The following is a 15,584-nucleotide window of genomic DNA, read 5'->3' as shown; positions in this document are numbered from 1 at the left end:
TGTCATTAATATTTTCTTTTCTAAATTCCAGTGGTTCTTCCTTGGTAGCCTTCTGGCGTGTAGATAACTCCCTTGGATCTTTCTTACCAGCAGATCCTGTTAACATGGGTTTAAGTAATAAAGCATACGAACTCCTTCATATGATATTTAGATCAGAAGGCTCTTCTAAGCCATACACAAGCCCAAATCTTGAAGCTATTCGCCTGGATTATCAGCAAATTCAACCAGAAGAATCTGTTGCTGGAGCATGTAGCAGACTGTATGAAGCTGTAGCTAGTTTCAGGCTAGTTTGGTGGGACCAGGGCACTAGCTCCAGAAAGAAAGTGTCCATATGGCGCCCTGTAGTCCCTAGTGGGATGGTTTACCTTGGCGATATTGCTGTTCAAGGGTATGCAATATCATAGTTGTACCTCACTGTTCATGATTATGTAAAACTCAATATGTTAAAGTTAAAAAATTAATTTTTAATACAGGTACGAGCCCCCAAATACATCTATTGTTCTCCATGATTCAGAGGATGCCACTCTTTTGAAACCTCCTGCAGATTTTCAGCTAATGGGGAAAGTCAAGAAACAAAGAGGAATTGAAAGCATTTCTTTCTGGCTACCTGTAGCTCCTCCAGGATTTGTATCCTTGGGATGCATTGCATGTAAGAGCATGCCCAGGTTGTCAGACTTTAATGCCTTGAGATGTATCCGAACTGATATGGTCACTAGAGACCATTTTTCTGAAGAAAGCCTTTGGGATACATCCAGTTCCAAACTTTCAGGGGATCCTGTCAGTATGTGGACGGTTGATAATGATGTGGGGACATTTCTCATTCGTAGTGGGTTTCGGAAGCCTCCTAAAAGATACGCATTAAAGCTCACAGATCCAAGTTCATCCAGTAGCTCAGATGCTATAGTCATTGAAGCAAAAGTTGGAACTTTCTCTGCTGCACTTTTTGATGATTATGGAGGATTGGTAAAGGCTTTTAAGTGAATTTGGTTATTAGTTACTGCATGGATGATATTATTCTATTTATCTCAATTTTAATTGTTTGTGATGTGCCAGATGGTTCCATTGTTTAATGTCTCCCTAAGTGGTATTGGATTCAGTTTACATGGGGGACCAGACTCTTTGAGCTCAAACATAAACTTCTCTTTGGCTGCAAGATCATATAATGATAAGTATGATTCTTGGGAGCCCCTTGTTGAGCCAACGGATGGATTCTTAAGGTGATCTTTTCTAACTGTCTAGAATCTTTAGTCTTTGACATTCATATCTCTTATTTCTAATGGGTAACGTTCACAGGTATCTGCAGAATTCAAAAGAGCCAGGTGCTGGTTCTCAGCTACATGTGACCTGTACAAAGGATCTCAGTCTTAATATTTCGGTGTCTAATGCAAACATGATTTTTCAAGCTTATGCCAGCTGGAACAATCTCAGTCATGTCCATGAGTCCTTAAAACAGAGAGTCAGTAGAGCCTCTTTTTCATTTAGCTTTTCAGACATTCTTACTATGTTTGTTTAATGTAATTTTTAACTATTTGTTGTTTTCTCCACTAACAGGAAGTTGATGCACCTGCTTTTGAAGAAAAATCTGTTATAGATGCTCATCATAGAAAAAATTACTACATAATTCCACAAAACAGGCTTGGTCAAGACATATATATGAGAGCTACTGAGTTAAGAGGACTTACCAACATTGTCAGAATGCCATCTGGAGATGCTAAGCCTATAAAGGTTCCTGTGTCAAATAATATGTTAGATGCTCACATCAAAGGCAAAGAAAGGAGGTTCACTGGGGGAACGATTACTGTTATTATTTCAGACGGAGAGGTTTGATGTTTTATTTGTTTTAACCTCAATGAGTTGGTTACATAAATTGTGACAGGCTGCCAATTCGGACTCAGTATCTTGAAACTTAAGAGCTTATGTTTGAATTTGCATTCATAAATGTAACAATTTTTGTGATCTTCTCTCTCTTATCTTTCTATTAACCATCAGATTTCTTTTATCTAAGTACTTCTGCCTGATTTAAAAACTTCCTTCAATTTTTTATTTTTTTTATTTGAGATCTTTACTTCTTTTTGGTAATGCAGTTACCAAGTGTAGAGGATTTAAGTACTCATCAATACACAATGACCATCCATCTGAATCTGAATGAAGGCACTTGCAATGAATCATTTGTACAGCAACAAAGTGCACGCACTTGTGGGGTGAGCCCCAAAAGTTTCTTATCAAGAGGGTCTGAACTGGTTCATTGGAATGAAGTATTCTTCTTCAAAGTAGATGCTCTGGTATGTAGAAGTTAGACCTTGATTTTCAAGCTTATTCTCTATTCTAGCATGACGATATTTTACTCATGATACATTAAAGTTGCAACCTTAATTTTGATGCTTTGTCCTTGTTAATCTTGTGATATTTTAGGCTTCAAGGAGACTGGAGAAAGTGTGGTAAATGGTGAGAGGACAGAGAGTTAGGTTTAGTTGTAAGTGATAAGGAGAAGAGCAGCAGATGCGAGAAGAAGAGAAGTTGATGTGAGTGGAAGATAATGGAATAAAGAATAAAAAGAAATCTAGAAAGTATAGAAAGGAAAGAGGCTATCGAGTTGCACTTCTGGGGCCTCTACCCATGTATTTATAACATAATTTCAATATATTATATAACATAATTTCAATATATTATATAACAAGAATGACCCTAAACAACTTTAGGACAGAAAACAATTGAAGACTCCACAAGATACAACTGGAAGACACTTGCAGTACCCCTTAGTGGAGTAGAACAGAAAGTAACTTTAGCTAATTAATACTAACCAGTGTAGCATACTAAGTTCTCCTCATTACATAATGATGGTTGAGAGGAAATATATCTGTGCAGTGATAGGGTTTATGCTACACAGAAATCTGACCCTTTGGCTGGATCCTTAGCTTATGTAAGTGTCTTTCAATTATATCTTGTTGCGGTGGCCTCTCCCGTTATAAATTTCTGAGGATTTCTCAAGTTATTATACCTTATATTTGGCTTTTGAAAGAAACTGTTCTTGTTCTTGTTCCATCTTATTTCTGTAGGAACCTCTCTTTCAGAGGGGGAGTGGAGTGTATGATCCACTATACACATTTATGGATTTATCAGTTCCCCTATTATCAAAACTTCACTAGATTATCATGGGAGGATGTGGCTGTTTTTGTTGATCTGGTGATATGCAGTTGAAAGTGCCACGGACGGAGACGTGCTTGGCGAGGCCAAATATGGGCGCGTCGGAAATACCGTCAGAAAGGGCTTTAAAAAATTGTACGACTACCCCAAGCCCTCCAAAAGACCACCTGATGGCAACAGCACCCCCCAGGCTCCAAAAACATGAACCTGGCACGAAACAGCCAAGGCTGCAGTAATGGTCGGAAACAACCCTATTGAGGACTTTGCCTGTATAACTGAAGCCAATCGTTGTTGGCTAAGAAGCGGTTAAGCTTGGAGAGGACGGGGGTTTGTTTGCCATTTGACCTAGTGAAGGTCTTCCTATATAGGGTAACCTCATCAAGATCCCAACTGCCAATAAAGTCTGCAAATAGCCTCATAGGAGTAGAGAGGGGGGGGGTCTGCCGAAGTGGGTATCTACCATAATCGGCCAATGGTCGGAAACAACCCTATTGAGGACTTTGTCTGTGGCATTGCTGTATAACTGAAGCCAATCGTTGTTGGCTAAGAAGCGGTCAAGCTTGGAGAGGACGGGGGGCTATCTGCCGTTTGACCAAGTGAAGGTCTTCCCAGATAGGGTAACCTCATCAAGATCCCAACTGCCAATAAAGTCTGCAAATAGCCTCATGGAGGTAGTGATTCTTCGGGAGGGCAGGGATTTCTCATGGCAAAAGCGGGTAACATTGAAGTCTCCCGCAAGCATCAGAGGAATGGGCCACCTCTGACAAATCCTCACAAGGTCATCCCAAAAGAGATGTCTCTCATGGTGTCTAGTAGGACCATATACACCCACAAGGCACCAAATGTTCCCCGATCCTTTGTCTCTTAATTTGATTCCAAGAGAGTAAGTGCCACAACAACGATCGAGCACCTCAATGATGTTAGTGTCCCACACAATCAGAATGCCGCCAGCCGATCCAATCACATCCATAGAAATCCATCCAGGCTCCTTAAGAGGCCACAACTCACGGATATATCCAAGGGGCAGAGAATCCGCCTTGGTTTCTTGAAAAATAGCAACATTTGCCTTGGTAGAGGCAAGGAGGTCTCGAATTGCGGCATGGCGATGCACATATCCAATTCCTCGAACATTCCAAGAGATAATGATCATTGATCACTTGTTTTCTTCTTGGACATCTCAAACAGGTGGTTATCTCCCTTGAGGGGCTCCGTGTAGACGGCGCCCATCGCTTTAGTAAGTTCCACTATCTGTGCCCAGGTTTCTGGGTCAAATTTTTGTTGTTCTCTGTGAAGAGCAGCCACATACTTCTGAGCTCTTTCACCCGTCTCTGGAAAGATGAAGTCCCTTATCTTTGGATTGCAGGGGTATCTAGTAGTAGCACTGGGATCTTCCTAGAGAAGCTGTCTCGGATGACCTCTATTCCGACGCTGGTAGGTGGCAAGGGGAGGAGGAGGGGGAATTTTGGAGTGGGAATATCTCGAAGGTGGTGGAGGGGGAGAGTTTATAATTTGGGTGGTGGTTTGAGGGGTGTGAGGACTCTGTGGGATGGAGTTATAGGGAGGCTTGTGGGGCTTTTAATTGGGGGAGGAGGGAGGGGGTGTGGTTATTTCGGGGGGTAAAGTGGAAGGGTGAAAGGCAGCAATAGGTATCTGGGGGTTGGAATAGATTCTATCAGGGATAATATCTATGGTGGGTTGAGATGGAATGGTGGGTGGGTGATATGGCAGGCCAGAGGGGGGGACAACCAAGTGGGCAGCTGGAATAGAGTCAGCGCCGGTTGTAAGACTAGCTGGTTCAGGACGCCTCTTCTGGGGAGAAGAGGTCGGGGTTGCTACTCTCAATGTGTGGACAGGTTGTGGATAATCTCTGGATTTAGTTGTTGGACTCGAGGTCACATCTCTGAAATCTTGCATATCTACCAACTCGATACAAATCCAGTATCGGGCATTATACACCGTAATGCATCGGAAGTAGCGTCCTTCGTAAGGATGAATAGGATTGATGAGGATCTGGGCCTCATCAAGGCGATGTCAGTGCTCAGCAAGGGGGTCTAGAGCAATTATGTCGCCAAACTCTGAGATGATGCTCTTGAAGACCTCATTGCGCCATAGTTCCGCCGGGAGGCCGGTGACTATAGCCCATTGCCCAAATTGACTGGGAGGAGCCGAGGGGAGCCATTCTGATATCCCAATTATGCCCCAAGGGGGTGTGGGGTGTGAGAGCAAGGGCCGCAGAAGACTCTTGCTGGGTTTCAAAGTGAACAAGCCAGGAATGGGGGTTGAGGTAAGAAATTCTGGCTGTGTAGGGGAGGTGAAGCTCATCAGTCAGCCATTGAAGGATGCTAGATTTGACGATACTGGAGGAGGTGTGGACTAGGATAGAGCGGGTCAGAGATTGTTGCCCTTTATGGAGTAAGTTCGGATGGAAGAAGGTGTGTAGGAATATGGTGATCTGAAAAGAGGTTTTGCATGTCTGGGTTAAGGGGCTTTGGGAATTTTGAAGGAAGGGGAGGGCTGGTTGGGGGAAGAAATGGGCTTAGAGAAGTGTTTTGTCGCTTGTGGGCCTCGGGTATAAGAGAGAGAGAGAGAGGGGGGGGGGGGGGGGGGGGGGGGGGGGGGCGTTGATGGCTTGGGTGGTGTCGCTGGATCTGGGGGCTCCCCCTACCGGAGTCTGCGCCAGAGAGAGGCTCCGGATGGCTTCTTCGAACTCCTTCCAGCCAAATCCCGAGTTTGTGGCCTCGGGAATATAGATCTTCGCGAGCACTGTTGAGCCACGCTGATGGACGACACAACACTCTCTTTGTCCCCGAAAGGAGCTCACCGATAGGAAGAAAATCGAATCCCGTTTCCAAAGTTCATGGGTTCGGTTAGCTTCGTTCGTGAATTGTTGGAACTGAAGGACGAAGCTTGAAGCGGCTTCCATCGGAACACAGATGAAGGACATCTTCGATCCGACGACAGAGGAGATGCGAATCACTTGTCTGGAGCTCCGGGCGACTTTCTCCACTGTAAATCTGTTTTTTTCCGTAGCTGAAACGGAAAGGGGGGTTCCTTTTCTTTCGCCGGGAGATCGTCTTCCAGCTGGCTTCGAAATCTTCCGTAGGAGGTTCCGTTGGCTCGTCGAAGGGAAGATTCAAGGTTTCCGAGCGTCTGGCTTGACCTTTTTTTGGTTCGGAATTTTTGTGTCTTCTCGGAAGGTCAACCTCTTTCCGTCAATCGGTGTCGGAGAAGGAGTTGGCATCCTTGCCGGAAGTTTGCCGTCGAGGGTTCCTGTCACCAGCCGCGGGGACGGTGATCGGAGAAGGATCTCGGCTCATTTTCGAAAAAGTGGCATACATTAGCACATTCAAAGCTAACGGCGCACGTTACGCATTTCGTCGGCGCACGTTACGCATTTCGCCGGCGCATGTTATGCGTAACATTAATTTCTCTCCGGAAATCACCCAAAACCCATCATCTTAAAAAAGGTAAACAGAAGATAAGACAACTTAAGCAAGGGGCATTTTAGAAATGGGCCATGGGTCCAAGAAGGGATGGGCTGGAGGTACGGGGACTGCTTGAGGAGCAAGGGAACGAGGTGAGAACATCATTGGATTTCCAACTCTATCATAGGTTTTCGCAGGGCTGGTTTTGCGGGGCAGGTTCATGTTTTCAGAAACCCAACCTGAACCCACCCCATACCCAACCCTGAGTATACAAAATCTCTGATAGCAGCCTTTCCTGGAATGTTGGCTAAAATTGAAATTTGATGGGAGTTCTATTGGGAATCCACGGCTTGCAAGAGGTGAGGGTGTCTTTTTGACCATTGGGGGCTGGTGGTTCATATTTTTTATTGTTTCCTTTTGAGTTTGTTTTTATACTGAGGCTGAAATCTAGGCATTGTGGTACGACTTGCAATTCTTTGAGCAGAATATATTCATCCTCTTACTGTGGAAGGAGATTCTGGAGAGGTTATAGACTGGTGTGGTGGTAGAGCTTCTCCCTGAGAGTTTCTGGTTGGTTCATAATGAGGTGTTGACAGTTTGTCAAGGTCTTCAATTGAGTTGGTCTCACACTTTGAGAAAAGAAAATGGGATTGCAGACTTGTTAGTTAGATTGGGCATTGCTCTCCATCACCCTATGGAGAGAACTTCATATCCCATTGATCCAGGCTACTTTTTTTATATTTTATTTTTTTATTTTTATGTTTTCAGTTTGGCTTTTTAGCTTTGTTTTGCTGCTGGTCTTGGTTCTTTAGTCGCCATTATGTATCTTTTGCTGTACTCTTTTTCTTTCACTTGATGGATTCTTACTATTCTCAGAAAAAAAAGGACAAGGCTTTTATTGAACTGTTCCTTCCTCTTTTCAGAAAGTTCTCATAGTTTGTCACATTATATTTCAATCACAAGGGTTATTGGTGATATCTTGAATACTGGTCCTAAAATTTGAAAAATATTTGTGTGGCATCATTTGGAGAGGCTCTGAATTTTTAGTGGTGGTTTGTTTGGCATTTTTTTCATGGTGTCAAGGTGGAAATGTTTTTGATATATAATAGAAATTGTTAATCGTCTGCTTTATCTTTCATTTTGCATCAAGGATCCGAGGAATCCTTTTAGTTTCATGTGGTTTTTATCCTCTAATAACTTCAATGCACTCTTCTGCCTTTTTTTCGAAAAGGATGCATTCTCATATTATTACTTCAATGTCTCCAGGAGAATTACATTATGGAACTAATGGTAACCGACATTGGAAAAGGTATTCTGTCTGTTCTGTAGGACCTTTTTTTTTTTTTTTTTTTTTTTTGAAATGTTTAGTTGGACCTTCCTTGTTATGTATAAAGTGTTTGATTGGACTTGTAAGTTCTCTTGACTTTCCCCCTGGAAGTTAATTTGGCTTGAAAACTTTTGTTTCCTTTAACAGGTGAGCTTGTTGGATTCTTCTCGGCCCCTCTGAAGGACATAGCTCTTGAGACCTATCCAAGTTCGTTCTCTAATCATGATTTGAGGTGGATGGAACTTTCATCAGCGAAACACATGGTGATGAGTCCTTCCATTTTTTAATGTTTATCTGTTATATGCTGGCTTGTGTTCTTTAATCATGTTTGTAATCAAGCAGAAAAAGTTAATTCAAGGAATTGGTCATGCAGCAGATGCATGAAGAACATAGAAGAGATAAGACCTCTGTGAGGGTAAGGTCTGCAGTACTTTTTTCCCCCAGGTTTGAGGTTGATAATGACAAAAACTCTCTTAAAAGCGGCAGAAAACCTGGATTTATCCAAATCAGTCCTGCTAGAGAAGGGCCCTGGACTACTGTCAGGCTAAACTATGCTGCACGAGCAGCTTGCTGGAGGCTGGGGAATGATGTTGTTGCCAGTGAAGTAAGTGTAAAAGATGGCAACAAGTTTGTGAATATTCGGTCTTTGGTATCTGTTAGTAACCGTATAAGCTTTGCAATTGATGTACACCTTGATGCAAGAGTTTCTCATGAGATGTTGAAGTTGATGGATGAGAGCAGTGGTGAGCATGAGCAGACAGAAACTGATACAAGAGAAATTGAAGAAAACGAGCTTGAGACAGATGAATACTTTGAAACTGAGAAGTTTGATCGCTCAGTTGGTTGGGTTAGTTCTCTTGACAAAGATCGTGGAGAAGGGAATTTGTTCAATCAGGTTTGTGAAAATGGTATTCGGATAAATTTCCTTTCACTTTGTTTGCGTATGTGAACTTTGTTGGACTAGTGGAGAGCTATCTAATTCTTTGCTTCTGAGGGTCTTATTCTACTTTTTTCCTTCCTCATTATTCAGGAATCCTCTGATCTTGAAATACCCTCTGGCTGGGAAGTGGTCAACGATTGGCATGTGGATACCAGATCAGTGAGAACTTCTGATGGATGGGTTTATGCGCCTGACACAGAGTATCTGAAGTGGCCTGACACTTACGATCACATAAATTTTGTGAATTATGCAAGGCAGAGAAGATGGATTCGGAAAAGGAGACATGTTTCAACTGAGCCAAAGAAGCACATTTTGGTTGGGCAATTGCAACCTGGAGATATTATACCCCTTCCTTTGCCAGGCTTAACAAGTGCACAGTTTTTGTATACCTTACAATTGAGGCCTAGCAATGATGAGGACCCAAATGAATATTCATGGAGTTCAGTTGTAAATGGGATTAGCCCATTAAATGTTGATAAAGCAAGTGAACTCTCTGAGATTTGTGTCTCGGATCTCACTGAGTCTGAGAAACTGCTTTACTGCCATCGGATGTGTGGGGATTCTTCGGAGTGTGCCTCGGGGCTGTGGTTTTGCATGAGAATGCAAGCCACAGAGATTGGAAAGGATATCCATTCAGATCCCATTCATGACTGGACACTTTCCGTTGACTGTCCACTATCAATTGTTAATTTCCTGCCCCTACCTGCAGAGTATTCAGTTCTTGAGAAGAAATCAGATGGTCATTTTATTGCTTGCTCTCGAGGAATATTTCATCCAGGCGAAACTGCTAAGATCTATAATGCTGATCCAAGAAATCCATTGTACCTTTCCCTGCTGCCAAAGGGAGGATGGCTACCAATACATGTATGCTGTTATTTCTGTTGGTTGATTCTCTGCAATTGAGTGCTAGTTTTTATTTCCATTACCTCTACATGAGTACCTAACTAAATTGTCTGCCTCTCAGGAAGCTGTTCTCATATCACATCCTAATAGGATTCCGTCAAAGACCTTGAGTTTAAGAAGTTCCTTTTCTGGAAGGTTTGCTTACAATTGGTTGTTATGATTTAGATCTATCTCTTTACAACATGACCTGAATTACTCCTATTTGTGTGCATTACACAGGATCGTTCAAGTCATGCTTGAACAGAACCAAGGAAAAGAGCAGCTTGTTTCAAAGGTCATCAGAGTTTATGCACCTTATTGGATTGTGAGTGCAAGATGTCCACCACTAAAATATAGGTTCATAAATCTCATGGGGGTCAAGAAAAGACGACATATCTCCCTTCCTTTCCATACAAACCAGGTTGCAGAGAAAATCATGGGACACATTGTGGATGAGGAAATGGTTGAAGGATACACTATTTTTTCTGCTTTGAATTTCAAACTTTCAGGTCTCTCTGTGTCAATCATTGGGGAAGACGAGGAACACTTTGGACCTGTTAGAGACCTTTCTCCTCTTGGTGATATGGTATTTTTAATTTCTAACATATGTATTCTATCTGTCTTTCTCGCATGGAAAAAGTGCTGAACTCCTTTTTTTGCTTCAGGATGGATCTGTTGATCTTTATGCTTATGATGCTGAGGGCAATTACATCAGACTGTTTATTTCCTCTAAACCTTGCCCATATCAGTCTGTTCCAACAAAGGTAATTTTGAGAATGCAGAAATTTTTGACAAAATACTCTTGGAACTATCAGTACCTGTACTTAAAAAATTTATTTGTATTTCAGGTAATATCTGTTCGCCCATATATGACCTTCACAAATCGGCTTGGACAAGATATACTAGTAAAGTTGAACAGTGAAGATCAGCCAAAATTCTTACATGCATCTGATTCAAGAGTTTCTTTGGTTTCTCGCGAAGTCGGAGAACCAGAAAAGTTACAGGTAATTGTCATTTTTTCTTATGATTCTGGCACAAATGTTCAAGTTTTCCTAAAAGCTGATTCAGTGCTACTGATTCTTTATGGCGGTTAACATTTCTGTAAAATAGCATCAAGAATTTATTATGACGAGACTTTTCTTTTCAGTGTGGAACTTTTTATTTCTATTTCATGTAGCCTACAAAACTGTATGTTTTTAGCCCTTTTCATTGAACGATCTTAACTATATATCCCATTAGTTGTACAGAATTGATGTGGAGTCCCATGGTTTCAGGTAAAGTTACAGGATACGGAATGGTGTCATCCCTTCCAAATAGAAAGGGAGGATACCCTGACAATCATGTTGAGAAAACCCGATGGCAGTAGAAAGTTTTTGAGAACAGAAATTCGTGGCTATGAGGAAGGATCACGGTTCTTAATTGTATTTCGTTTGGGATCAGTAGATGGTCCCATCAGGTAAATACTTCTGTATATAATCTGATAATATCTATGTACACACTGAGTCTCTGCATAGTATGACAAAGGACTCTTGTTTAACAGGATTGAGAACAGAATAAGGGCTACGGCTATCAAGTTTCGCCAATCTGGCCTAAGTGATGATGCTTGGATCCACTTGCTACCTCTCTCCACAACAAACTTTTCTTGGGAAGATCCATGTGGACAGAAGCTGATTGATGTTGGGATCCACAGGGGAACTAACTTCATTGTACAGAAATTCAGCCTGGAAAAAATTGAAGATATTTCCAACAATGGAAGGGAACAAGGCATTAAGCTTCATGTTGTTGAAATAGAAGATATCACAGTTGCACGATTTATTGATGCCCATGAGACAGCAGAGTTGGGTGTGAAACCTGAAAATGTGGCTTCATCTGGGAGCAGAGGAGCTTCTGTTATACAAAGCAAGATCCAGAAGAATAATGTGCCACTAGAGCTAATAGTTGAGTTGGGAGTTGTTGGGGTGTCCCTGGTTGATCACAGACCAAGAGAGCTCTTATATCTTTATTTGGAAAGAGTCTTTATTTCATATTCCACCTGGTATGATGGCGGGGCCACAAGCAGGTAGGGTTACGATCTATACTTGGTAGATTTTTTATGCACTTCAAATACTTTTCCTTTTTTAGTATCTCATACTCATTTTGGAACATAAGAAAGTAAATTCATAATTATTATGATTATGTATGAAATAACACTAGAATAAATGAATTTTGGAGAAAAGTCATGGATTTGAGTAGACAGGTTTTACAGTAAAACAAAGAATTTTGGAAATATTGAGCTGCTTTTCTGTTCAATTAAATCTCTTATGATTATACAAATCATTTACATTTGTAAGGACATTTGTCAGGAGGTGTGTGCGTGTGTAATCAACATTCAAAAAACACTGCCCTTATCCTAATATTACAAAAAATCATATCTTCCTTTAACTAAAACCAACTATAATTATATTACTGTCCCTATAGTGAAAATATTAACAGAAAGCCCTTCATCTTTAACTCTACCCACCCCTCAAGCTTTAGAACAGATATCAGTCGTTCCTTGTTTGCTGCAAACATCCTGAACTTGTTACTGAGAGGGTTAGTGAGAATGTCAGTTGTCTGGTCTAGCTGATCTTTAGATGAGACACGAGTGATTATCTCCTTGGCTTGAATGTTTTCTCAAATACACTGAGAGTGAACCACAATATGCTCCGTCCTTTCATGATATACTGAATTAGTATCTATGGTGCTGCTAGGTTGTCATAATAAAATTAGATTGCATCATTTCAAAAAAAAAAAAAAAAAAAAATTGGATTGCATGAGTGACCTTAACACCAAAATCAGCCAATAACCTTTTTATCCAAACAGTTTCACATGTAGCTTGAGCGATTGATCAATATTCTACTTCTTCACTGGATCTAGCAATAACATTTTATTTTTTACTTCTCCTTGTCACCAAATTTCCACCTACCAACATACAATAACTGCTTGTTGACCTTTTGGGTGATGGAGAATGTGCCTAATCAGCATTAGAGTAAGCAACAACATCAAAATTCCTCTTGAGACTTATATGGCAAGCCTTGTCTTGGTGTTTTTTTAGATATCTTGAAATCCTTAGTAAAGCTTCCCTATAAGTGGTTCACAGAGTACTCATAAATTAGTTGATTACTGCTTAAAAATAATAAACTGGCTAACAGCCCCAGCTGCAATGGAAACAATTTACCTACTAATCTCACTTGTACCTTGTAGAATCTTCTCATCGTTCCCCTTCTTCTCCCTTTAATTTTTTTTTTTTTTTTTTTTTATGAAAGTGCGTATATTGATAAACAGGGGGGGGATACGAACTAGCTTTGGGGGCCTGACTCCACAACAAAGTGTTGGAGAGACACACCTGCCTTAGCCTGATAGTCTGCCAGGTGATTAGCAGAGTGAGGAATGCGGTTCCATATACAGTTTAAACCAGAAAATAAATTACAAATTTCATTGAACATATCCCAATGACTCCACGGGGGGGTGACCATGGTTTGCACACCAATTAATGACTACTTTTGAATCGCCTTCAATAAAAAGGGGGCCAGAGGTGCTTAGAGGAGATCTTGAGCCTGTGCAAAAGACCAGAGAGTTCTGCAGTGGTAGAATCTGAGTTGCCGAGGGGACCTGCATATGAGAAGAGGAGATCGCCATTTCCATTGTGGATAACACCACCGAATCCTACAGGACCCGGACAGCTTAAAGCACTGCCATCAAAGTTGAGTTTTGTGTACCCAAGTGGAGGGGGGATCCATGTAGGCATAGTAGGGGGGCGAGAGGGCAGGGACATCCCAGCAATAGATTGCCAATTTCCTCCAAAGTTCGAGTCATTGAATTTTTTGAATTCTTTTCTATTTAAGAGCCAGACAGAGACTTGACTAGAGATTTGCTCCATCAAAACCTCAATTGGACAAGTTTTGAGTTTGAATTTCCTTATGTTGCGCTCTTTCCAGAGAGCCCAGATAATATGACCAATACAACAAGATAAGATCATTTTTCCTAATTTTGGGAGCTTCGTATTGACTAGGGAGAGGATAGTGTCAACAATGTTTCCAGAGGCACAGAATTGAAGGCCAATTTTGTTTAAAAGGGAAGTCCAGACTAGGTAGGCAAACTGACATGAAAGAAGGACATGTGTTGCTGTTTCTGGGGTATTTATGCAAAATGGGTAGTGAGGTCCAAGACAGAGGTGCCCCGACGAATTAAAGCATCAGAGGTTAAGAGTTTGTTTTTGCAGGCAGACCAAATGAAGAACTTAGCACGTGGAGGGGCCAGTAGATCCCAAGCATATGCAGCAGGGTGTTTTGGGTGGGTTGAGAGGTTGTTTAAGTATGTATAGGCAGAAGATGTGGAGAAAGATCCCTTGGGACAGGGAGTCCAGATTAGAGTATCATTGGAGGTATTTGGCTATCTAGTTGGAAGAGTGAGAAGGAGTTGGGATGCAAGGAGGGTTTTAGTATCAGTGAGATGTCTTCTAAGATTTAGATTCCAGTCCCCATTTTCTAACCATATATCAAAGATATTGATCTCTGAGTTACCTGAGTGGCCAAAGATTTCTGGAAAGCTATTTTTGAGGGGGGATTGGCCAACCCACCAATCTTTCTAGAACTTTGATGTATTTCCATTTCCAATGTAACATTTTGTAGCCATTTTGAATTTGAGAAGGAGCTGAGCTATTTTTCTCCAGGCGGGTGAGAGAGAGTGAATTCGCCCTCCTTCTGTCCACTAGCCAGAGGGGAGATTTGCGTTCTCCCTAACAAAAGCTCTCCAAATCAAATGCTGATTCATATTAAATTTCCAAATCCATTTAAGCAGCAGAGCAGAGTTTGTTGTGGATGTATCTCGGATACCCAATCCACCTAATATATTTGGCTTGCAAACCTCCTCCCATTTAACCAGATGATATTTTTTTTCACCGTTTGGACCACCCCAGAGGAAACGTCTCTTTAGGAGCTCAATTTTGTTTATGATTGACGATGGCAATGGAACATAGATAAATAATAGTTAGGGATTCCTTGTAAACATGATTTGATGAGAGTTAACTTGCCTGCTTTTGAGAGAAATTTTCCCCGCCAGGTGGCAAGTCTCCCTTCCAAACGCTCAAGGACAGGATGCCAGGAAGAGGGGAGACGTGGGGTCAGAGGAAGCCCCAAATAGGTTCCAAAAGATGATTCAATGCGGCAACCAAGATAGTTGACCATAGAGTTGAGAAGACCAGGATCAATATTGTAACCAGATATAGAAGATTTTTCCCAATTGATCCAGATGAGATTTCAAATAAACTCAGCAAGGCACTTAAATTATGAATTTGATTGAGGGTGCCATCACAGAAAAGAATAGTGTCATATGCATATTGGAGGAGGCTAATATCGAGAACAGGGTTAGGAGAGACAAGGCTTAGCCATCCAGATGTTTTAGCCAGACAGATCATTGCGGCTAATTGTTCTCCAATGAGAGTAAACAAAAGTGGGGATAGGGGATCCCCCTACCTAAGTGCCCTAGAGCCTTTGAAGTATCCACAAGGTTTGCCATTTATCAGGACTGAATAGGAGACGTTAGAGATACAGCTTCTCATCCAGAATCTCCAACGAATGGGGAAACCCATCTTATTGAGGAGGTGTTCAACTAGTTTCCAGTTAACTCTGTCAAAGGCTTTTTCAAAGTCAAGTTTGATAACAACTCTTGGGTTATTCAATTTCTTGTAGGGATTTCATGGCGGCCATAGACGAGTCTAGAATATTTCGACCAGCAATAAAACCACTCTAACTAGGGCTGATGATGTTAGGGAGAATAGACTTGAGGCGCTTGGCGAGGATACGAGCTAGGATTTTGTAAGAGCTTGTAGTGAGGCTTATGGGTCTGT

At 41.6% G+C, this 15,584-nt stretch overlaps 1 protein-coding gene across 3 annotated transcripts in view; it reads left to right on the top strand.

Moving 5' to 3' along the window:
- Positions 1-15,584, top strand: part of LOC137935068 (uncharacterized) — an 82,878-nt gene that overhangs the window by 53,221 nt on the left and 14,073 nt on the right. For 2 of the 3 annotated variants that reach the window (XM_068779711.1, XM_068779710.1), the window contains exons 38-53: positions 32-388; positions 474-963; positions 1,054-1,217; positions 1,294-1,456; positions 1,552-1,821; positions 2,085-2,282; positions 7,836-7,878; positions 8,044-8,159; positions 8,270-8,791; positions 8,927-9,700; positions 9,801-9,874; positions 9,959-10,304; positions 10,384-10,482; positions 10,567-10,722; positions 10,993-11,174; positions 11,259-11,777. In XM_068779711.1, coding sequence (XP_068635812.1) covers positions 32-388; positions 474-963; positions 1,054-1,217; positions 1,294-1,456; positions 1,552-1,821; positions 2,085-2,282; positions 7,836-7,878; positions 8,044-8,159; positions 8,270-8,791; positions 8,927-9,700; positions 9,801-9,874; positions 9,959-10,304; positions 10,384-10,482; positions 10,567-10,722; positions 10,993-11,174; positions 11,259-11,777 — 4,473 coding nt within the window. The remainder of the gene's footprint in view (positions 1-31; positions 389-473; positions 964-1,053; positions 1,218-1,293; positions 1,457-1,551; positions 1,822-2,084; positions 2,283-7,835; positions 7,879-8,043; positions 8,160-8,269; positions 8,792-8,926; positions 9,701-9,800; positions 9,875-9,958; positions 10,305-10,383; positions 10,483-10,566; positions 10,723-10,992; positions 11,175-11,258; positions 11,778-15,584) is intronic. The other variant, XM_068779712.1, reaches the window with a different exon arrangement.

Source organism: Aristolochia californica, unplaced genomic scaffold, assembly GCF_029961685.1.
Source record: "Aristolochia californica isolate CCGP_79_NKW_82.1479 unplaced genomic scaffold, dmAriCali1.0.hap1 SCAF_6, whole genome shotgun sequence".
Classification (NCBI taxonomy): Eukaryota; Viridiplantae; Streptophyta; class Magnoliopsida; order Piperales; family Aristolochiaceae; genus Aristolochia; species Aristolochia californica.
This window is presented reverse-complemented; position numbering and strand designations above follow the sequence as displayed.